At 49.6% G+C, this 21,140-nt stretch overlaps 9 protein-coding genes and 3 non-coding genes across 12 annotated transcripts; 7 read left to right on the top strand and 5 right to left on the bottom strand.

The window, feature by feature from the left end:
• Nucleotides 1–143: 143 nt before the first annotated feature.
• YALI1_C28664g (uncharacterized protein) lies at nucleotides 144–1,682 on the bottom strand (the record flags this gene model as incomplete). Its single annotated transcript, XM_502058.3, has 1 exon — nucleotides 144–1,682. The coding sequence occupies one exon, from the start codon at nucleotides 1,680–1,682 to the stop codon at nucleotides 144–146; it is 1,539 nt and encodes a 512-aa protein (XP_502058.1).
• Nucleotides 1,683–1,776: 94 nt separating this feature from the next.
• Nucleotides 1,777–2,158, top strand: YALI1_C28661g (uncharacterized protein; the record flags this gene model as incomplete). The annotated part of the gene is made up of 2 exons (XM_068282504.1): nucleotides 1,777–1,874; nucleotides 1,918–2,158. 2 exons carry the CDS (start codon nucleotides 1,777–1,779, stop codon nucleotides 2,156–2,158), a joined length of 339 nt encoding a protein of 112 aa, XP_068138605.1.
• A 2,001-nt stretch (nucleotides 2,159–4,159) lies between these two features.
• On the bottom strand, nucleotides 4,160–6,004 carry YALI1_C28621g (uncharacterized protein; the record flags this gene model as incomplete). Its single annotated transcript, XM_502057.3, has 1 exon — nucleotides 4,160–6,004. The coding sequence occupies one exon, from the start codon at nucleotides 6,002–6,004 to the stop codon at nucleotides 4,160–4,162; it is 1,845 nt and encodes a 614-aa protein (XP_502057.2).
• Nucleotides 6,005–6,963: 959 nt separating this feature from the next.
• On the top strand, nucleotides 6,964–8,595 carry YALI1_C28611g (uncharacterized protein; the record flags this gene model as incomplete). Its single annotated transcript, XM_068282503.1, has 1 exon — nucleotides 6,964–8,595. The coding sequence occupies one exon, from the start codon at nucleotides 6,964–6,966 to the stop codon at nucleotides 8,593–8,595; it is 1,632 nt and encodes a 543-aa protein (XP_068138604.1).
• Nucleotides 8,596–8,800: 205 nt separating this feature from the next.
• YALI1_C28593g (uncharacterized protein) lies at nucleotides 8,801–9,613 on the top strand (the record flags this gene model as incomplete). The annotated part of the gene is made up of 1 exon (XM_502056.3): nucleotides 8,801–9,613. The coding sequence occupies one exon, from the start codon at nucleotides 8,801–8,803 to the stop codon at nucleotides 9,611–9,613; it is 813 nt and encodes a 270-aa protein (XP_502056.3).
• Nucleotides 9,614–9,915: 302 nt separating this feature from the next.
• On the top strand, nucleotides 9,916–10,008 carry YALI1_C28581r. Its single transcript has one exon. It is a non-coding gene; the product is annotated as a tRNA-Ile (tRNA).
• Nucleotides 10,009–10,312: 304 nt separating this feature from the next.
• On the top strand, nucleotides 10,313–10,393 carry YALI1_C28578r. Its single transcript has one exon. It is a non-coding gene; the product is annotated as a tRNA-Glu (tRNA).
• Nucleotides 10,394–10,647: 254 nt separating this feature from the next.
• On the bottom strand, nucleotides 10,648–10,737 carry YALI1_C28573r. Its single transcript has one exon. It is a non-coding gene; the product is annotated as a tRNA-Tyr (tRNA).
• A 260-nt stretch (nucleotides 10,738–10,997) lies between these two features.
• On the bottom strand, nucleotides 10,998–12,983 carry YALI1_C28551g (uncharacterized protein; the record flags this gene model as incomplete). The annotated part of the gene is made up of 1 exon (XM_502054.3): nucleotides 10,998–12,983. One exon carries the CDS (start codon nucleotides 12,981–12,983, stop codon nucleotides 10,998–11,000), a length of 1,986 nt encoding a protein of 661 aa, XP_502054.3.
• A 3,760-nt stretch (nucleotides 12,984–16,743) lies between these two features.
• Nucleotides 16,744–17,514, top strand: YALI1_C28513g (uncharacterized protein; the record flags this gene model as incomplete). Its single annotated transcript, XM_502053.3, has 1 exon — nucleotides 16,744–17,514. The coding sequence occupies one exon, from the start codon at nucleotides 16,744–16,746 to the stop codon at nucleotides 17,512–17,514; it is 771 nt and encodes a 256-aa protein (XP_502053.1).
• Nucleotides 17,515–18,367: 853 nt separating this feature from the next.
• On the top strand, nucleotides 18,368–19,084 carry YALI1_C28497g (uncharacterized protein; the record flags this gene model as incomplete). Its single annotated transcript, XM_502052.3, has 1 exon — nucleotides 18,368–19,084. One exon carries the CDS (start codon nucleotides 18,368–18,370, stop codon nucleotides 19,082–19,084), a length of 717 nt encoding a protein of 238 aa, XP_502052.1.
• Nucleotides 19,085–19,155: 71 nt separating this feature from the next.
• On the bottom strand, nucleotides 19,156–20,124 carry YALI1_C28479g (uncharacterized protein; the record flags this gene model as incomplete). Its single annotated transcript, XM_502051.3, has 1 exon — nucleotides 19,156–20,124. One exon carries the CDS (start codon nucleotides 20,122–20,124, stop codon nucleotides 19,156–19,158), a length of 969 nt encoding a protein of 322 aa, XP_502051.3.
• Nucleotides 20,125–21,140: the final 1,016 nt, after the last annotated feature.

The following is a 21,140-nucleotide window of genomic DNA, read 5'->3' as shown; positions in this document are numbered from 1 at the left end:
TGTGCAGTTGGGAAAAGACGAAGGCCAGCATGGGACGTATTTGGACAGATTTGAAACTGTGCGGCTCGTCGCGGGAGCGTATAATGCCATTTGGGGGCTTTTCAGTGGTGCATTCTTAGCTCTCGCTCTCGTTTTCTGTCTCTCTAATTAAGAGGCTGGCCGGTGGGGATTTTGGGGCCAAGGTCGGTGGTGGTAGGAGGAGGAGCCTGGCCCAGAGCCTCATTATAGGCGAGGCCATTGGGGGTGTCCTGCATGGGGCTCTGGATCTGGCCGGGGTTGGAGTTGATGATCTTGTCAGACACGTCCTTGGGGGACAAAGGGTTGTCGCTCTGGGACTGGTGGTAGAGAACCAGACCAGAAACAAAGGGGGCACTCATAGAAGTACCAGAGTCGAAGAACACCAGGTTCTCATTCTTCCAGTGCAGCGAAGGGATGTCGGTACCGGGAGCAAATACGTTGACGCATCTGCCGTAATTGGAACCCCAAGAGGAGCCGACTGCAAACTTGTCGTGTTGGTCAGAGGCAGCAACAACGATAGCTCCGTCAATCACCGAGCCGAGGTTGGCGGGCGAGTAGTTGCAGGCGTCCTTCATGAAGTTTCCGGCAGAAACAACCACGGTGATACCAGCTTCAACGGCCTTGACAAACGCCTGGTTCATGGCCTTGGAAACGGGGCCAGTGGCAGAGTAGTTGATGACCGCCCGAGTGGCGTTGTTATTCTGGATGATCCAGTTAACTCCGTTGACCACAGCAGAGGTAGGACCAGCGTTACCCATATTGAGGACCTTGACGGAGATGATTTTGGCGTCCTTGGCAACTCCAAAGGTGGAGGAGCCGAGGATACCAGCAACATGGGTGCCGTGGCCAGAGTAGTCTCCGGGAGGCTCACCCTCGATGAACTTGACGGGTTCGGACGCTCGTCCACCAAAACCACTGTTAGTCACATTGACTCCTGTGTCCAGCACATAAGCAACGGTGTCGTACTTGGAGGGGCCGTAGATGTACTCCATTTCGGGAATGAGGGAATAGTTGCCGCCAGCGGCCTCGGGAATGTCGTTCTCAATGTGCGAGATTCGGTCCAGACCCCAGTTCTTGGTGAACTGTTTGTTGAGGGTGACCGTGGCAAAGCCGTTGAGGGCAGCAGCCTTGTCTGCCTGAGTCTTGTCTTCCTCGACAGCCTCTTTGGACAGAGTGTGGCCGTTGAAGCTGGGCGACGTCTGGATGGTGTCGGATTCGACTGAATCGACTATACTGGAGCTCTCGACCTTGGCCACGGTCTGGTTATCGAACTTGCCGTAGTATCCGTCAAAGGGAGACGAATCGGTAGCAGCAAAGGCATTGAGAGCATGTGAATTCCGGGACACGGAAGAAAATGCGCCCTCAATCAGCTGAGTGAAGCCCAGATCTCGCTTGTTGGAGCCAGAGCTCAGCCACTTGTCCACGTCCTGGAAGTGCTGAGAGATCTCCTGCTGGGTAGCGTTCTGACGGAATGTCACGAGGTATCTATGTTTGATGTCAGAGTCGAGGTCAGACAGATCTCTGCTCTCAAGCTGAGCATGACCCAGAGTGCTGTACTTGTCGACAATGTCCCAGACCTGGCTGACGGACGACCGGTAGTCGTTGTTGGAGGTCGTGGGCAGACCCAGGGCCACAGAGGCAAGCAGAACCAATGAGAACTTCATTGTTGGACGATGCGAATGAGGAGAATGAAGGAGGCAAGAGAGGGGTGTCTTTATAGCTTGTCTCGCTTGTGGTGATGTTGTTTATGACGAACGAATGCTGGGACGGCACTTTGTAGTAATTTTGAAACCACCTCTTCCGGAAGTCTCGCCGATATATATGAGACTGAAATGCAGGGCAGGTGTGAACACAGCGTGAAAGATGTTCACCCCGAGCTTACAGATTCCGTTTGCAAAGTTACACGAGAAAATCCGCTAGAGATCGACAGTTACCCCCCGGCGATCAGTGGGCTGTGAGAGTGGGGAAGAGGGGGAGTAAAGAGAAGGGTCAAAAAGCATGTTGTAATCGCCAGTCAAGCTCCTTCCCCGTTCACCTGTGTTCTTTTTCACCCCCGCAATTGCTTCTCGTCCATCTCCTTGTTTCTCTCGTCTTTTCACATCACGATAAACTCGATGCAAGGTTCGGTGTACAGTTCTAATTTAAGCAGGTTGCTGCAACCGGAGGAGGAGAGCGCGTCATCAGCGGCATTATTATTCCTCACCGTGTCTTTGATCCTTACAGTGGTGGATTGTCAGGTGCGATTTGGTCGTTTGAGTCTCTCCAATGTCTCTTTTTTCCACCATGTGTGTTGTCTTGGACTCCACGGACATCATAAATGCCGAAATTTCAGCATGCAGAAGTCTTCGCCGAGGATCGAACCTGTATGGGCTATGTTGCGTCGCTGGGGGTGGGGGCATGAGCTGCACTGTAACGCCCGTCATACGTGTTCGTCTGTCCCTACTTTGGTCTGTTTACTGCCACTGCTACCTGCCGCATCCGTAGACTGCCCTGCACCGTTTGGCGTGCTAAGCGTGTCTTGGTCGTGTCTGTCTCAGGAGTGAGTCTTTGATGTCTCGAAGAGGGCAAACCTCGACGCAACTGAGTTTGCCTCCTGCGCGAGAATGCAGTGCTAGAGTGTATTGTTCTATTAATAGGTGAGGATGGAGTGTTCAAGAAAAATCAGACTGGCTCAAGACGAGATGAAACAAGCGGTATTTCTCTTTTCACAAACATGCATGTTCGGGATCCGTCAGTTGACATCTCTGCATCCTGTTACAGACGCTCTACTCTTGGGGATTCCGTCACACTTTTTGATTCTGGAAATCCCCTTCTCTCTCCCTTTGATATGACGTAACCTACAGTATGTACAGGTACCGTAAACCTACACAGCCTGCTGATCTAGGAGAAGACACGCTCGCGCAATTAATGTGAGCAATAGCGCGGAGGGTGGTCGTAAATGGCGTCAGAGAATGCACAATGTGGAGAACTGAGGTCCATTTCGGCCCCATTCAACCTCAAACGCACCGTATCTAACATCCAATGCACCGCGAGTGTCTCGCAGCTGGCCTTGGTCAACAGCTCTTCGAGACAGAATTTGCTTTTTGTCTTTTTTTTTTTCTTTTTTCCATTTTTTGCCATCTTTTTTTTATCTTTCTTCTTGTTTTACCAGACAGTGCGTGTATCAGATCTTACAGCAGAAGTATGCGGGCGAGATGATGCATGACATGGGGGGGCGGTGATACAGCCAATTGGAGATAGCTTTTGGGTGGGCAAATAAAATACCGGTGTATTGGTTCACACGTTTCCTGGCGTCCGTCCTCTTTTCCCCAGCCTTAAGGCCCTCATTCCACTCCATTCTGTTTATTGTACAGTACATACTTGTAATGTATATTACTGTACCTACAAGAAAAGGCATGTCTCAGACCAACTGAAAACCCAATAGGGACATATCCCCGCAAGTTGGATCCCCCGATGTTACAGATGTCGACATTTTGTCACCGTTGCAAGTATCAGCGAGTGGTCGTACAAGTGCCCGTGCCACCTCTTACACCAATACTTACGCTGGGGTTCTATGCACTGTCTGCATCTGTGAGATGTTTAGGTAGATCGGACGATCTGTTTAGAACCGTATTGAATAACGGTGGAGACCCGTATAGAGATTGGCGGTCAGCAACATGTCATACCTCATGGTGTTGACAGTCGTATTTAGTCAGACATGTCTTGCTTCAAATGTGGGCCGCTTACTTGCCGTCTTCCAACTGGGCAACCAATTGTCCAAAAACAGCAGTCCCCGGCGGCTGTCTACCGCTAATTATCTATTAATAGAGATTCTCAAGACTTTCTCAAACACACATCAGTTTCTCGGCCTAATAAGTTGGGCCTAATAAGTTGGTTGTTTGAAACGTGGTTGTGGAGGGTGTTGGCTACTTGCATTGCTGTGAGGGAAATTGACAGTCTGCGACAAGGCCATTTGTCAAGAAACAATAACAATAAACAGCTGTCGTTACAGGTCTGTCGGATTCGGTACACCCTCTCGGAAACTGTGGCCCAGACTGTGCGTGACGAAAGTCGTTTGAACCAGACACTCATTTCTGGTCACTTTCATCTCTCTATTCTCTCTCATAACATATTCATTACTTGTACTTACTCTTACTTACACTTACAATAAAATGGGAACAGCCTGTCCATCACCTCGAGGATCACTACCGGCATGGTAGACACCGTTCTCGTCTTGTCGAATCACTTGGCCTCGTCCAAACAGAGCCCACGCATCTTCGCCAGAAACAACATTGACGGTATGGCCCAGGTTCTTGAGAGTTTCGACCACCTCTGGATCGATGGTCTCCTCAAGATTAACCACCGTCTCGTGCTTGCTGCAGGGTCCATGGGTGCCCTTTCCGAAATCAATTCCCTTGCCAGCAGAGAGACAGAATCGAGGCGCGTCCAGAGCCTGCTGGGGGTCAAGGCCAAAGTTGATCATGTTCAGCAGCACCTGGACGTGGCCCTGAGGCTGCATGAAGCCTCCCATGACTCCGTAGCACGCCCACAGGTCGTCACCCTTGGTGACCATAGCGGGAATGATGGTGTGGTAGGGTCGTTTGCCTCCAGCAAGGCAGTTTCGGGTCCCCTCAGTGAGGTTGAAGTTGAGACCTCGGTTCTGAAGACAGAAACCAGTGCCAGCAGGGACAGTAGACGATCCAAATCCGTCAAAAATGGAAATAATGAACGAGCACGCGTTACCCCATCGGTCTGTAATGGCAAAGTAGACAGTGTCGGACTTGTGGATGGGGTTGATGACGTTATCGTCATAGTTGGGGTGGATCTTGCTGGTGTCGAACCGGTTGGCAAGCTCGTCGTACTTGGTCTCACTCAGAAGCTCCTCCAGAGAAACGTCGTGGTGGTCAGGATCAGATACGTACTCATCGGCTTCTCGGAACGCAAACTTGAGAGCCTCGACGGCCACATGCAGATACTCGGCCGAGTTGAGCTTGAGACCTTCCAGAGAGATTTTACCCTGTCGGTCCAGAGCCTTGATGACACCAACAGCGATAATGGCAACCAGGCCGGAACCGTTGGGAGGAAGCTCCCACAGCTTGATGTTGTCCTTGATTTCAATGGCAATAGGTTCGACAAAGGAGGAAGTGTGGTTCTCCAGGTCTTCTCGGGTCATCAGAGAGCCTCGCTTTTGCAGAATCTCCAGAATGCTGTCCGCTACCCAGCCCTTGTAGAATCCGTCTCTTCCCTTGGCTCCGATTTCCCGCAGCACGGCAGCTAGACCGGGGTTCTTGAACACTTCTCCGGCATAGGGAGCTCTGTATCCAGTTTCGGCAGAGTCGTCCTTGACCAGCAGATCGGCTCCTGCAGAGTCTGTCTTCAGCAGTTTGGGGCCATGGTCCTTCCACAGCTTGGCAGACACCTCGGAGATGGGAGCTCCCTCTTCAGCGAGCTGGGCAACCGGCTCCAGAATCTCTGCCATGGTGAGCTTCTTGTTGCCCCACCGTTCGTAGATATCACACCAGCCACCAACGGCACCGGGTACAGTGATGGTGTGAGGAGAAGTAAGAGGGATTCGGGGTCCTTCAACGCCGTGCTTTCGAAGATAGTCGACAGTCAGAGCCTTGGGAGATCGGCCGGATCCATTGAGTCCCTCGACCTTCTTTGTCTTGGCGTCGTAGAACAGAGCAAACATATCTCCTCCCACACCGGTTTGGTGGGGCTCCAGCAGATTGAGAGCAGCGGCAACGGCAATGCCAGCCATGGCGGCGTTTCCCCCCTGGTCGAGAACTCGGGCTCCGATAGCGGAGGCCAGGGGTTGTGTGGAGGCAACCATTCCCTTGGTCGAATGGACCACCGATCGTCGAGAGAATCGCGGTGACATGTTGGATGTGTTGGTTCGTATTGATTGGCGACTTGTTGTGTAATTGGCTCCTTCGTGTTCGTAGTGGGCGGGGATGAAAGTGTATAATATATATATGTATTTATGTATTTTATATGCATTAATCATTTAGACGGATATGTCGGGCCAAGCAGTTAGAGTTATGTGGGGTGGGTTGCCCGTTAGCGGACTTATCGGAGTGCGAAACGGTGCAAGTGAGGACGTCGGAGGGTGCTAATGAAAAGACTAGGGCAAAAATGACGATATTTAATGAAATGGTGTAATTTCAGGAGTTTGTCCATGTCAAAATTCCATCCTTATCGTCCAATCTTCGCTATTTGCCCCCGCCTATACATAACTTGTTAACCGAGTGGGGGAACCGACATGTGGGGGTCATCAATCTAATGCGATGAAGTTCGAATGTAAAGGAATCGGAAAACTGAGTCACGATGCAGCATAGTTGCTACTAGTGGACAAGCAGAGAGCGTGTGTGTATGTGTGTGTGTGTGTATCACGTGATCGTCGCTATTGCACTTCTCTTTTCCGATAGGTTATGTTCCGCCCACATCTTAGGCATGTTTTACCATGAAACCTGTTGCGTATTTCGCTTTTTTATCCCAGTGTTCCGTCGGCAAACCCACGGCTCGATAGTGCATCGAAGCATGGTAACATGTCCGGACGAGTACACGGGATTAACCACCCAGTTTGTGTAAGAAGACGACCAACGGTATCGACCGTTAAGAAAGGGGCGTATTAAGGAAGTCTTCTGGCCTCAGCGGATCTCCCCACTGTTTCCTCATTGCTCTGATTGTCTTTCTCCTACACGGCTCGCTCATAGTTCCTGAACCTTATTTACACACAACGGAAAACCATCTACAAAAGTACAATATAATTATACATGTTCCAAACCTTTTAATTTCCCGCCGTTTGTGTCTGACACTTCTCACAACACGCGTACTGTACATATCTGATACCACCATATCTTCTACTACACCACATTGATACAAGTACCACTGATACCACTCAACAACGCCAGCAACACCCATGGTCGCAATCGGATCGCTATTTGTGGTCGTTGAAAGACTGGTATGTTACGCAACCACGCGCCAAGTGTGATACCCTTACTAACACAGGACAATCTGGTGATACCGGAAGAGTACGCCGACATTGAGCGCGGAGGGACCCAGCTCTTCATCTCTGTCGGGGTGTCCAACACCCTCACCTCGGTGTCCACTTGCGGCCACAAGGTCGAGTCTGGAGGACGGAACCTGCCTGGCATCAGGTGGGGACAGAGTCTCGAGCTCCGTGTTGAACCGCACACCTACCCTCTCCGACGCGTGACATTGTCTGTTTTTGCCCGTTTCGCCGGCATTGACGACAACTACAACAAGAGCATTGGTCACTGCTCGCTGGATGTCAATGAACAGCATATGGAACATCCGTCGACATTCTCGTCGTCACTCAGACACAAGGGTTACAACGCGGGCTTCCTACAGATCCAGGCGTACTTTGTGTTCACAAAAGAAGGTCGACGCTTCTTGGCTGACCTCGAACGCGGATGCAAGGCCAACGTTTACAGGCCTTTTGCCAGCATCAAATCTCTCTCCGGTGCAGCTGATTCCGATGCGCCCACCCTGCGAAATCTCAAGTCTGCCGGCAGTTCTCGGTCCGCACGATCCACAAAATCGTCTTCCCCCGGCAAAAAGACAAAGTTGAAGGGCTTTCTGTCCTTGTTCAAGTCGAAAGAGGATGAGGATGTTGAGAAAATCGTTCCTCCCGCGGTCCTGCAGGCTGAAAAGAGAAAAGGCAAGTCTAGGGAGACCGCCACTAAACGCGGTGATACGAAAAGCTCTTCGAAACGCCCGCAGTCCACGAGGTTGAGCACCCAGGGAACCACTATTAGAACCACTAACAGCCGGTCTAAAATCGAACCTTCACGACTCAATCACAAATTCAAGACACAAACTGGAAATCACCGAGACACCAGTGGCGGGGAGTCTACGAACCCCTCGCACTTCCGCCAATTCTCGTCATCGTCTAGCATCTACCCACAACCTCCATCGGCATCTTTCTCGCCGTACACTCAGCAGGCGCTCTCACAAGCTAGAGAGACAGAGATGGCTCTCAAGGACCGAAGGGTGAGTCGAAGCAACCCTCAAGAGATGAAATCACGAGGAACTGATTACTCCGCAGAGGTCGAGACTTTCTCTCAAATGGGCACAGATGACAATCAGGTCATGTCGCCCGATTTGGGCTCCAAGCTAGCTTCGCCGCTTAGCTCCAGGCTGGTGTCTGAGGCCCGCAGCTACAATGAGCAGGTCCAGCCGTTGATAGTGCGCAAGAGCCGTGGTGGGGGTGCTAGTTCGAGTGCGGCTGCAGTGGTCGTTGCACCAAGTAACACAGCTGGCTCATACCACCATAAAAGCAAACTTTGTGGATCTGGTTATGAAACTGGTGGTCCTGTTGGGCGAGGAGGCATGCCCCCTTCTCGAAACAGCGATCGGAACTCTTTAGTTGGTAGTGGGGTTGGGCATGAGTATGCGGCGCACCATTCTCCTGGCGGCCAGTACTATCAACCATCTACTCAGATGCATTCTGGCCAATACCAGCACCCGCATCACCAACAGTGGTCGCAGTCCCGGTTGCTTCGTAACGAGTGGCAGGATGAAAATCAGAACGGCATTAGTTGCCAGTTTTGCGGTCGGTTTAATCCCTTATAGAGGTGTAGATGAATGGAATGTGGTGTATAATACACTGTTAAGTGTTCGCCTTTTTTGCTGCCGGGTCTCCTAATTAAACATCCCGCAGAGGTGAATAAGCTCCACCTGCATGCTTCGGAACTGTAGGCTGATGTGGAACCCTCAGGTGCCATTTTAGACCCTCATACAACAATTCGAACGCTACATCGACACCACCCCCTTCGCCATGCTTATCAAGGAATCCTACCACGACGTCAAAACCTCGTACGGCACCACTCTCCGGCTATTTGTGTACACGCCCTCTATTCCTGGGTACCCCAATGCCAAGTTCCCCGGAGTACTGGTGTACTCTGAGATCTACCAGGTGACCGGCCCTGTGTCGCGAGTGGCTCAGCAGATTGCTGGTCGGGGCTACATTGTGGTTGCTCCTTCGATTTACCACAACTTTGTCGGCCCCGAGCCATTGGCTTACGATGTTCCTGGAACCGACGCGGGCAACAAGTACAAGATCGAGAAGCCTCTGGAGTCGTACGATGAGGACAACAAGCTGGCAATTGACTACCTGACTTCTCTGGACAACTGCACAGGTCGAATTGGTGCCACCGGAATGTGCCTGGGCGGTCACCTGGCGTTCCGAGCTGCTCTGGACAAGCGAGTCACTTCCGTCTTCACCTTTTTTGCTACCGACATTCACTCGCACTCCCTTGGTCTCGGCAAGAACGACGACTCTCTCAAGCGAAGCAACGAGTTCAACAAGAACGCCGAGTTTACTCTTGTTTTTGGCACTAAGGACAACCATGTTCCTCCGGAGGGGCGAGATCTGATTCGAAAGACTCTGCGAGATAACGGCGTCTTCTTCTCGTTCCTGGAGGTTGCTGGCGCCCAGCATGCCTTTATTCGAGACGAGTCTTCCAAGGGTCGATATGATCCTGTCGTCACTGGTCTCTGTATGGACATGCTCTTTGATCAGTTCTACCGAAACCTCGTTGTTGATCTTGGTGTCAAGGGAGACGAGGAGAAGGTCGAGGACGTTTGTTAGTTTATCGTTTATAAGTTAAGATGTTTAAAACACATAGTGGGTCTTGGTGAGTACTGTAGCGGACTTTTTGCGGTTGGAATTGTATATGCTGACATGGTTATGGGGATATTGCTGCACATTGTAAATACCGGCTGTAAATGGCTCGAAAGAATTTCGCTAAGGATAAACCTCTGTAGAAGAGTTGGCGATGCCTTCCAGCGAACCTGGGGCCCCATAACCGCCGTTTTTTGGCGGAGATTTTGGCGGAGATTTTGATATTTTTTCAGATAGTAGAGGGCACTTGATACTTTCAACTAAAAAAAGGTCCCTTGGCCCAGTTGGTTAAGGCGTCGTGCTAATAAGAAATTAGCCTCTTTGCAACGCGAAGATCAGCAGTTCGATCCTGCTAGGGACCATTCTTTTTTGCCCTCTCAAGACTAGGACTCTACAGTATTTCTGCTTCTCCTGTGTTGACCGCCTTTTGATTAGGTTTCTTTTTTTCACTCTCCAAACTGAACATTGATCCAAACTTTCAACAACTTTGACATCTCCGTAATCACATGATTAAAAAGAGAGACTGGAATTAGTGCTTCTTTTTTGGACTCCACGTTCATTAACCGATCTGGTTGCCATGTTTGAAATCTCAAAATCTCCCATACTTTCGTTATTATCGAATCTTTTTCATCCTTATATAGACCCAACGGTCACGGATCCTCATCGTCCGATATAGTGTAGGGGCTATCACATCACGCTCTCATGTGGAGAACCGTGGAGACCGGGGTTCGATTCCCCGTATCGGAGTATCACGTGACTGATGTTACTGTTGTTTTTTTGTTTCGTATTCTCCCTCTGACTAAATAGATCCGTGGGTACAGCACTCGTGCTTGGATGGTTGTAGATGCTACAGCCAAAAACAAACTTCATGATTTTCACTATTAGAGGAATCTCTTTTGGTGTCCTATGAGCATGAAGAACTGGGATATTTTCGTCGGAAGCAAAAAGTAGTTCGGTCTCTTCGCATAAGGTGAAATTTCTGTGATCGAAGGACAAAAAAATCTCCCGGGGGCGAGTCGAACGCCCGATCTCAAGATTACAATTTTTTACCTTTACAGTCTCGCGCCTTAAACCAGCTTGGCCACCGGGAGTGGAAGTTAATTCTGAACCTTATTGAAACTTTTTGACCTGAAAAAAACTGATTTATTCCGCCCTGAAAAAAAACCAGATTTCGGTTTGAGGATATATAGATGAAACCTGGACGTATTGGTGTATTCATACAAACTTGATTTACTCCTTATTCTCTTTGGATGTCGATCCGCCTGTTCACCAAAGGGTTTTGATCATGTACAGACTTGATGCCAATGGGAATAGAGATACATTAAATAAATACATACATAAATAGAAAGAACTATACGTCGTACAACTCGCTGCGTCGCTCTTCGTATGGTCTAGCATAGTAGTTGTAGTCTGAATAACTAGGCGAGGGCATGGAAAGTACCTCTCGGCTCTGTGGAGAGAAGGAGCGATGACTGGACCCGTTCTCGGCAGTCTCGACCAACACAGGCAGAATTGGAGTTGCCGGGGTAGAGGCAGAAGGTGGTGGAGAGATCACAGTGGGTCTTGTAGCTGCAGCTAGAGTGGGTGGGTTTCCCGGTATGGTCTCGTTGGCAGGTTCGGGGTCCTTGCTGGTCATGACAAACCCATCAATAGTTTCTCCATTCTTCAGCTGCTGACCGTTTGCGTATGTTCTTGGGGAAGCATACGAAGGAACAAGGCTCTGGGGACTCTTGCTGCGCATGGACACGTATGTCTTGTCGGGCACCATTGGCGTTTGGGGAACATCTGTATCATCGCCAGGTACAGGCATGATTTCCACAATGGCCAACTTCTCCTTGTCGTCGAAATCAAAAGATCGCGTCTCACCCTTGAGATCTCCATAAGTGTTGGAGTCGTCTGGAGGAATCCAGTCTTGAGTGGGAGCAGGAGTAGGGACATTGATGAACACAAAGTCCCGCTTGTCGCCTCTTGCTTCTGCGTCCATCTCTTTGACAATCTCCTTTGTGTCTCTATGGACAACGATACCTCCCCGTCCCTTTTTAGGCCAGTCGGGAATGTAGAAGCGGAGATCGATTCGAAACACGAGAAAGATAACATTGACAATGACCTCAAATACCCCAAATCCAATGTAGAATGCCGTCTGACTGTAAATGAACTTGGCATCCATTTCCCATCTGTCTCCAATCATGATGGTGGCACATCTCATTGCGGCTGAGCCCGCCAGGATCAACGAGCTGAAGATGACGATGATTGATGAGGTGTGTAAGTCTCTGCCGTTGATAGTTCTGGCAGCCAGCTGGCCGGAATCGAGCTTCATGGCAGGGTCTGACTTATATTGAACCACCTGGGAATGTTTCGGAGGGAAGTAGAACAGGCCATACGACTCAATGTTTGATGCTGAAAGTCGGAGACGGCTCTTGTGATGGAGAGGAATAGCTCCTCGGGGGATGATATAAGCTGCGATTATGATGAGCACTCCTCCTGCCGAAAACAGTACAATCAGGATACTGGATGCCTGCATTCCAGAAGTAGCCTGTCTCCAGTGCATGTAGTCGAGGAAGTACGAGAAGATGACGATTTGAGTGACAATAGCCATGAGGAGTACCCCGCAGAATGCCAGGTAAATGAGGATCATGAGCATTCCAAACCAAGTTGCATCACCTGTTTCTGGATGTCGAAACGTCAAGATCCTATGTGCTAGTAGGAAGTTCATGAAGTTGATTGTGACAATGGATAAGATGATGAACACTGTCGACCCGATGCCTAGTCTTAACTGTAGAATGTCCTGGGCCCATCCCAGTCGCATTCCGAAACCCAAGCAGTTGAACAGGCACTGCCATCCAAGACCGAACATAAGATAGAAGTTGTGATTCCGCATAATTCCGCGCATAAAGACGTAGAAGTTTGCCAGCGCCAATACACAGTTGATGACGAGGAAAATGGCACAAGGAATCGTGTCGACGTCCTTCTTGGGGAAGTTGCCGAAAATGTTATACTGAGTAGTCATGACCATGTCGAGAACATACTGCGGAATGTTGTTTCCCACAACATTGTGCGCCATTACAACAATCTTGAGAATGCCAGTTCCTGTATAGGCAAATGGTGGGATGGGGAATAACGATAGTAGTCGATCTGAGTAGTCTAATGGCAGGGTATCTTGTGAGTTGAGCACTTCCACCAGTGCTGGTCCGTAGGGAGATTCGAGTACTGTCGATAGAATCCCAAAAGGGACCAGAGATATCAGGCCAGCGAGGTTTCCATTTCCTTCAAACAGCCGCGGCAGAAGCGACAGCAACTGGTCCATTGGCGAGAGCTCTGAGACGGGTATTACATTCATTTTGGGCGAGTAGTAGAGAGTTGAGATTTCGTCGAGTCTCCTCCTTGAACAATTTCGACTCCGCTGTCATTTTATATACCCTGTCGCACTTCTTTTCATTGGCTTCGACACCTTGCGTGAACAATGCACTTTATCGTATACGGCTGAGGAGTTAATTTTTCTTGGTTGTTGGGTGACGTGGGGTAGCTTGACGTAAGGTAGAGATGGGTGAAGGGGTGGCTATGCGGCCGGTTTAGAGATGGGGATCAGGTGAAGGGTCCACAAGGAGTGGATTTTCGTGTTTTTTCCGCTCGCAAACCCCACGTTTGCCCTTCTCAGCTCCACCTCATTCTCACCTCTTTCGGTTGTTATTAACGTCGGTCGGTGGGGTCTAAACTCTACAAGCGACAGGCACACGAAAAGGCCAGAAGCAAAACAGCGATGCAGACTAAAAAACAAAATCGGAGGGGGTGGGTGTGCCCCTGTCAGTCGTCTAAAATACCAGGCGGCTGCCACAGCCGTGTCACCAAATGGAGGTGCTGGAGATGAGCAAATGATGACCACAATGTTTTGAAAACGTTGCCGGCCAGAGTCATAAATCCAAGTGATATATCGACGCATATATCGCTCCCGCTCTCGGCCGAAATGAGACAATGAAGAGACTGCTTCTGGTCTCGATGATAGAAGAAGGACGTTCAGCCGTCTACAAGTAGATTGGTTGTGGGGAAAGCGGGGACTTTAACTAGCGGATCTTGGACTTGCTAGTTTGATACTGTTAGTGGGGGAGGGGTAACTGTGAGTACAATGGTGGGGTGGGTGCAACTGCAGTGAGTCGACAATGGGCCAGATCGCAAGCAGACTTCATACCTCTCGTGGATACATCTAAAAACAGATGTTAGTCAAATGTGCTTAGAAATCTCATTACAGTACATACTGTACTATGCATCTTATCGTGTGCTTGACCCCTGGCGCCCAGAAGCTGTCAAAATAAACCAACTATCATTGGCCTGCGATGAGACAAACAAATGTGATCAGGAACAAGCATCAAAGTGGGATTCCATTGTTAGAGATTGCGTCTATCGTCCTTGTGTGAAGTTTGTCTTGTTGTTTGAAGCTGGTCATACAGAGTAGCTACTCGTCATGTCCATCAGCATCTATCTTACACGTGGTGTAGCTAGTGTTTTGTACGAGTTATTAGTTCAAGAGTATACGCGGTCAAGTGCATGTAGGAGTACTGACTATACATACTCCTGCGATGTCGCAGTACACAGTATGTACAGTACGATACAATAGAAGTCGTCTGTTAATGTGAGGAGTACAGTTGGTATGTGAGTCCTTGTTGTACTTCTCGTTCATCGACTGTTTGTAACTCGTCCTGCGAGTCCTCCGGTTCTGTAGCCATCGCCAGACTCTTGCTTCTGTCTAACAGTTATGTCAGGTGTACAGTAGGTGTTGAAGATTCTGTGGGGGTCAGCAGGTTCTCCGACTCCGATTAACGTAGTGCCAGTACATCGTAGATGGAAAAATGTAAGAGGATTACATCTGCGGAAGCCCCCACGTTTGGTTTCTTTGAGCAACCGGCTCTTTGATGACCAACTCCTTCATTGCCAACTCCAATGGCTGACCCCTTCCAATGGCCAACTTCCCCAACGACCAACTCCTCCATTGACTGCATGATCACTTTCTGCTTAGTTTCCTATTATTCCATCTTTTCTCCCTCCACTCTCTCCATCCGTCATCATTAATTCATCCCCCTCATACTTCCATATGACACCTACCCCACATCATCTCCACGGCACCCGGCAGACCCAAGGAAGCCAGGATGTTAGTACCACGAACACAAAGACAGAAACAAAGTGTTCTGAGACTTCCCCAGAATGATTCTTGTTGCAAGGTTCAAGGCACTAGATTGCCATTTAGGTCGTCTCACCGTCACCACAGATCTCTCTCTTATCGCCATCTCATTAGTCCTCGAGAGCTTAACCTGAAACATTACCCCACACATACCCAAACATATAATCATGCTGCTGGGCCTGTATATTTGTAGACTTCGGTATGGCTTCGAGAAAGACTCGAAGCGTGTGGTGACGAGTACCGGTACAGTAATGTACTCGTATCAGTCAATTCCATATACAGGACTGTTGCATTACTGGTAGCATTACTGGTAACATTGCTTGTCAGTTGAATGTTAGGTACAACTACCTCCAGGGGTTGCAAGTACCCGTACTTGTGCTGAACTTGTACTACTTGTAATTGCACTTGTAATGGGCGCATTTGTCACACCGATTCGCGTCTGTTTGGTGCAGGACTTGTGTCTCGTTCACAGATTTTTTCATTCCACTTTCTAGCCAGTATACTCCATCCAAATTGAAGACACAACTGAATGCTTCTCGGAAAACTGAGCCAGATTTTCCAGGCCAAGAAGAGAATATGAACTACAAGTACATATACAGCTCATATCTGTACTGGCCGCCCACCTCTAGGATTATAAATCTGCTCGTACAAGTACAGTACAGTACTTGTAGTCGTGGCAAAAACCTCTTGACAAAATAACCAAGTAAATCTCCAACTCTGGTCAACTCCCAACTAACAAGCTTCCGCCCGGCTGCAGGGTAATTTTATCCGCTGGTTAAAATGACTCAGAGCAAAAAAGGTTACCGACCTCGATTATATAAGCGCTTTCCACACTAATGATGCAGGTCCGGTTTCGCACCGAGGAAAAAACCGGGTTGTCACGTGACCTGCCGAAAGCCGAGGTGTGGAGAAAAAAGGCGGCGTAAAACCCCAGGAAAAAGACTCAAAAGCCTGGTTGGGAATTGAATGGAAGAATGGAAGCATGGCTAGATTGCAGACAGATGGCATAATGTCAGACGACCGCACAACACTCACATAAAGGTATGGCCATGAGCCGAAAATTTCAACTGTCAAAACAAGTATGATCCAGAGCGGTTAGAGTGGATCGGAGTATATTGCTATAATCTGTGGCTCTTGGAGATGCTGCTACAGCTTTTCAGAATCCCAAAATCTGCGCCTGATAACGTGGTCTTCCTGCAACGCTGCCGAGAGCGACTCGGCTATACATGGAAACACTGTGGTGGAAGATTTATACAATTGAAAGGAAGATGGCTAGTTCAATTGACTATTACGGCCAGGTTTGACACCCACTCTTGTCTCCAACCAAGCTCATCGCCTGACTACAGTATCTACTTGTTCGGCTATGGATTGTACAGGTGTAATAGATGTGCCACTCTGCGGTGGATGGTGTCATGTGACCGCTCAAAAATCCAACCCCCTACATACCGAAATGTGTCCAATCCAACCGCGACAATATTTCCGTCACGTGACCTCCCCAATCCCCCCCTTCTCTACAATAGCAACCAACCCCAGAGACCGTTGGTGAATTTAAGCTTTTTAAAAGTGGCAATAGTTGCCGGAGCCGAGCATTCTCCGAGTCCATTGGAGAAGAAGCGGGAGAGCGTTTGTTGGGACGACTAATGACCACAGGGAGACGGGGGGAACTGCAATCAGGCTGGTCATGTGACTTAAACCAACTGGCGGCGGTTTATCTCCAAGTATATCACGTGATCATCTCTAACCCGGTCCCCTCCTCCACCCCCGAAATCAACCCGTAACTCCACACAACCTTATTTGTTGCAAGCTTAGAATGCGAACCCTCTCTGACCACAGCACAGCATATACAATAGCGTAGTGCACCTCTGCTTATACTCCTCCACACCTCACTCAGGCTCAACGTCACAACCACAACACACACACACACAACATGTCCAACAAGCTGCGTATCTTTGTGCCCGTCAAGCGAGTAATTGATTTCGCTGTCAAGCCCCGAGTCAACAAGGCCGGCACCGGCGTCGAGACCACTGGAGTCAAGTTCTCCATCAACCCCTTCTGTGATATTGCTGTCGAGGAGGCTCTTCTGCTCAAGGAGGGAAACAAGGATCTGGTTGAGAACATTCACGTGGCCTCCGTCGGTCCCTCCAAGGCCCAGGATATCCTGCGACAGGCTCTGGCCAAGGGTGCTGACGACTCCACTCTGGTGGAGATGGGTCCCAAGGACACCGAGCTTGAGCCTCTGGGTGTGGCCAAGGTGCTCAAGAAGCTGATTGAGGAACAGAAGTCCAACCTGGTCATTCTCGGAAAGCAGGCCATTGACGGCGACAACGGCCAGACCGGTCAGATTCTCGCTGGTCTGCTCAAGTGGCCCCAGGCCACCCAGGCCTCCAAGGTGTCTGTCAACGGCGACAAGGTCGAGGTCACCCGAGAGGTCGATGGTGGTGTCGAGACCGTCGCTGCCAAACTGCCCATGATCATTACCACCGATCTGCGACTCAACGAGCCTCGATACGTGACTCTGCCCAACATCATGAAGGCCAAGAAGAAGCCCCTCAAGGTGGTCAAGATCAAGGACTTTGACGGCGTTGCCAACCGACTCGAGACCCTCAAGGTTGCCGAGCCTGCCAAGCGACAGGCCGGTGTCAAGGTCGAGAACGTTGATGAGCTGGTCGGCAAGCTCAAGGAGACTGGTACTCTTTAAGACTGCGGTCACAGAGATTTCCAATGTATGTAAATGAATGTATGATTGATGATTTGATAGAAGAAAACAAGAGGACCAGGCCCGCCATCACGTGACACATTATTATTCCTTCGACATCTTGAACAAGGCTGGTGACTGAAAGTTGCGGCAAAAAGCATTCGGGATCATGTCACAGGACGGCAATCGAAGGGTTGATCTGCGAAGAAGGAGATGAAATGCGAACACCATAATTAATCGCATTAGTTACCACTTATCCAATTGAGCGTTTCATAAAAGTCTCATTGACGCTGTTATCTATATGGTCCTTCACTTTGTAAAATATTTTGCGTTTTTTATATTAGCTCTTCGTCGTTAAAGAGGGAGATCACGACTCTTGGGCCAGGTTTGAAGGCAGCCACAAGAATCTATCTGTAATTGACTCTATAGGAATGGGAATTTTTTGTGGATTATGTGGTGGATTACTAAGAAACGAAAAAAAGATATCTGTAAAATTTTCAGCCGAATATAATACCAAAATGAGCTGTTTTGGAACCTGTTCTCACAGTCCACTTACTTAAAATTTCTTAACAAAATTTCTTAACAAAATTACTTGACCAAGCCACATTAAGTTCCTGACCTCTCGAAATCTGGACATTCAACGACATGGAAGATGTGAGAGCAAGAAGATAGATCTTCCAATGAACCCCATTGACAAGGTCACCTACATATCACTACCGACCTCTCCACAACATACGGGTTTCCTGCCACATACTCTATCAGCACCCACCCACGTGCTAACCCTAGCCCTACAATACCCCAGATTTATCATCTCCAACATGGCGTCCTCCAATCTCTCTCCCACAACACCCCCGACATGACCGACACAGAAAGCCTGGTGGTGTCCAGCGACCCTAAACACCCCGCCAACCTCATTGTCGAGCTGTGCAAGCTCTTCTACGACAACAACTGGGTGACTGGTACCGGAGGTGGCATTTCCATTCGAGAGGGCGATACCGTGTGGTTGGCGCCTTCGGGCGTGCAAAAGGAGCGAATGCAGCCCACCGACATGTTTGTCATGGATCTCAAGAGCCGGGATTATCTGCGACGATCACCCACCTTCAAGCCCTCGGCCTGCACGCCGCTGTTCCTCTCTGCATACACTCTTAGAGACGCTGGAGCGTGCATCCACACCCATTCGCAGGCGGCTGTAATGTGCACTCTGTTGTACGACAAGGTGTTCAAGATCAGCAACATTGAGCAGATCAAGGCTATTCCCCAGGTTGTCGAATCCGGCTATCTCTCCTTCTTCGACACTCTGGAGATCCCCATTATCGAAAACACGGCCCATGAGGAGGACCTGACAGACACCCTTCAAGCTGCCATCAAGGAATATCCTACTTGCACTGCCGTTCTTGTTCGACGACATGGTATCTACGTATGGGGAGAGACCGTATGGAAGGCCAAGGTGTACAACGAGGCAATTGACTACCTTCTGGAGCTGGCCGTCAAGATGATCCAGATGGGAATCGATCCTGAGGGAGGAATCGGTAGCGAGAAGCAGGGAAAATTCTTTAGAGGGTTGCAGGGTTAGATGCAGTCGCTGCCACTGTAGTTAGGTAATCAATGGTAGATAGTATTTACTTATGTGTTGTGTCCACCAGCCTACAACTTGGATGCAGTCAGGTACTTGGCGGCATGGTTAACGTGATCCTCGGCAAAGGTGGAAATGAAGTAATAGGAGTGGTCGTAACCGTCCTGGAGTCGCAGATCAACCTTGCCATCAAACTCGGTGCCCTTGCTAGCAGCAACGAGGTTCTCAGGAAGCAGCTGGCCCTGGGTGTAAAAGTTATCTGCGGTTCCACAGTCGATGAGAATGCCGGGAGTGGGGCCCTTGTACTTCTTGATGAGCTCAGAAGCGTCATAGTCGTCCCATTCAGATTTGTCGTTGAGGTAGCCTGAGAAGGCTTTGTCTCCCCAGGGGCAGTTCTTGGGGTTGGAGATGGGCGAGAATGCACTGACGGACTTGTACATGCCGGGGTTCTTCAGGAACAGGGTCAGAGCACCATGGCCGCCCATTGAGTGGCCGGTGATACCGACATTGTCCTTGTCAAACTGAGGAAACTGCTGCCACAGCAGAGCGGGCAACTCCTCGGAGATGTACTGGTACATGTTGTACTTGCCCTTGTAGGGCTCCTTGGTGGCGTTGAGGTAGAAGCCTGCTCCCGATCCAAAGTCCCACGAGTCGTCCTCTCCGGGGATGTTGTGGCCTCGTGGCGAGGTGTCGGGGTAGACAATGGCGATTCCATGCTTGGCGGCAAAGGGATGTAAAAAGCCCTTCTCAGCACAGTTGTTGCCGGTGCAGGTGAGGCCAGAGAGGAAGAAGAGCACTGGGACCTTGGCGGGGGCATTGGGGGGCACGAAGACATTGAGGTCCATCTTGCACCCATTGACCTTGGAGTCGTGGCTGAGCTTGAGCAGCTCGCCGCCAAACGTTTTGATAGTGGCTGTGGTGTTCATTGTGGAGTGTGTGGTGAAGATGTGTGGATGAAGGCAATATCGGTATTGATAAGGATAAGCAATTAGTATTTGTAGTCTGCGTTGTCCCAACTTGCTCCGGAACCTTCCCCACATTGCCCTGGATATCTGTTGTAAGAGGGAAGAAAAGAGCCCAGGGGGGTTAAAAGATACGCAGGGTCGCGTATATGAGACTAGTGTCCGGTTTCTTCGTTGAGGCCATCTCAATTGAGTGTGTTATGGGTGTTTGGCGAGTGTCTACCATAAGATAAGCATGTTGAGTATAGTACAAGATGTACATCAGCAAGCTATACTGGAGATGGGGTTGAATTTATAGTGCCCCAGAAGCGGCAATTGTGCCATATTACACGGATATGGCTCAAGCTGATGCCCCACAAATGTCTTATCACTTTTCACACTCGTTTCATTAGCATTTGTGGCCAATTCTATTTTCTACGCACCTCTTTGTCAGAGTGTCAGAGTGGGGGTACATGGCGGTACGAGTGCAAGTGTACTTTTGACCTGCTCATATCTGCTTAGTAATGGTATGTCGTTAATGATTCAGGTATGAAATTGAAATGCGACACTCATAAACTGCCCTCTTGGTACGAGTACTTGTATGACAGCAAACGTTGCCATCTCTCCTCTCGTCCTCTACTGCCGCCCCACATAGAGTTCATGCATGAACTGCACCAACTTCTCCCATCCATCATCATCATCATCGTTTTGAAAAATCAGGTTCGATTCTCCCACAGCACAACAATATAATGACGAGGACGGGAGTAAAGGCCACATACAATGCACCGGAACACGAGCCCACGGTCCTGGAGCCGTCGCAAGCCACCGACCAGGAGGTTGCCACCGACCGAGATGCCCCCACAGCCCCCAGCGACTCTGCTCTGGGCCAGATTCGAGCCGATGTGATCCGTGTTCAGTCGGTGATCAACAAGTTTCTGACTGCCCGAATGCAGAACGACGTCCAGGACGAGAAGTTCGAGTCGCGGCTGCTCGATGGTGACGATGAGATCGAGGAGGATGAGTAGGGAACAAAACATGACAGCACCACAGAGGCGCAAACGACACAAAACGGCACATAAAGGGGTAGACGTACAATACGATACTCGCCCGTGTCT

The sequence above is a fragment of the Yarrowia lipolytica genome, chromosome 1C (genome assembly GCF_001761485.1).
Source record: "Yarrowia lipolytica chromosome 1C, complete sequence".
Classification (NCBI taxonomy): domain Eukaryota; kingdom Fungi; phylum Ascomycota; class Dipodascomycetes; order Dipodascales; genus Yarrowia; species Yarrowia lipolytica.
This window is presented reverse-complemented; position numbering and strand designations above follow the sequence as displayed.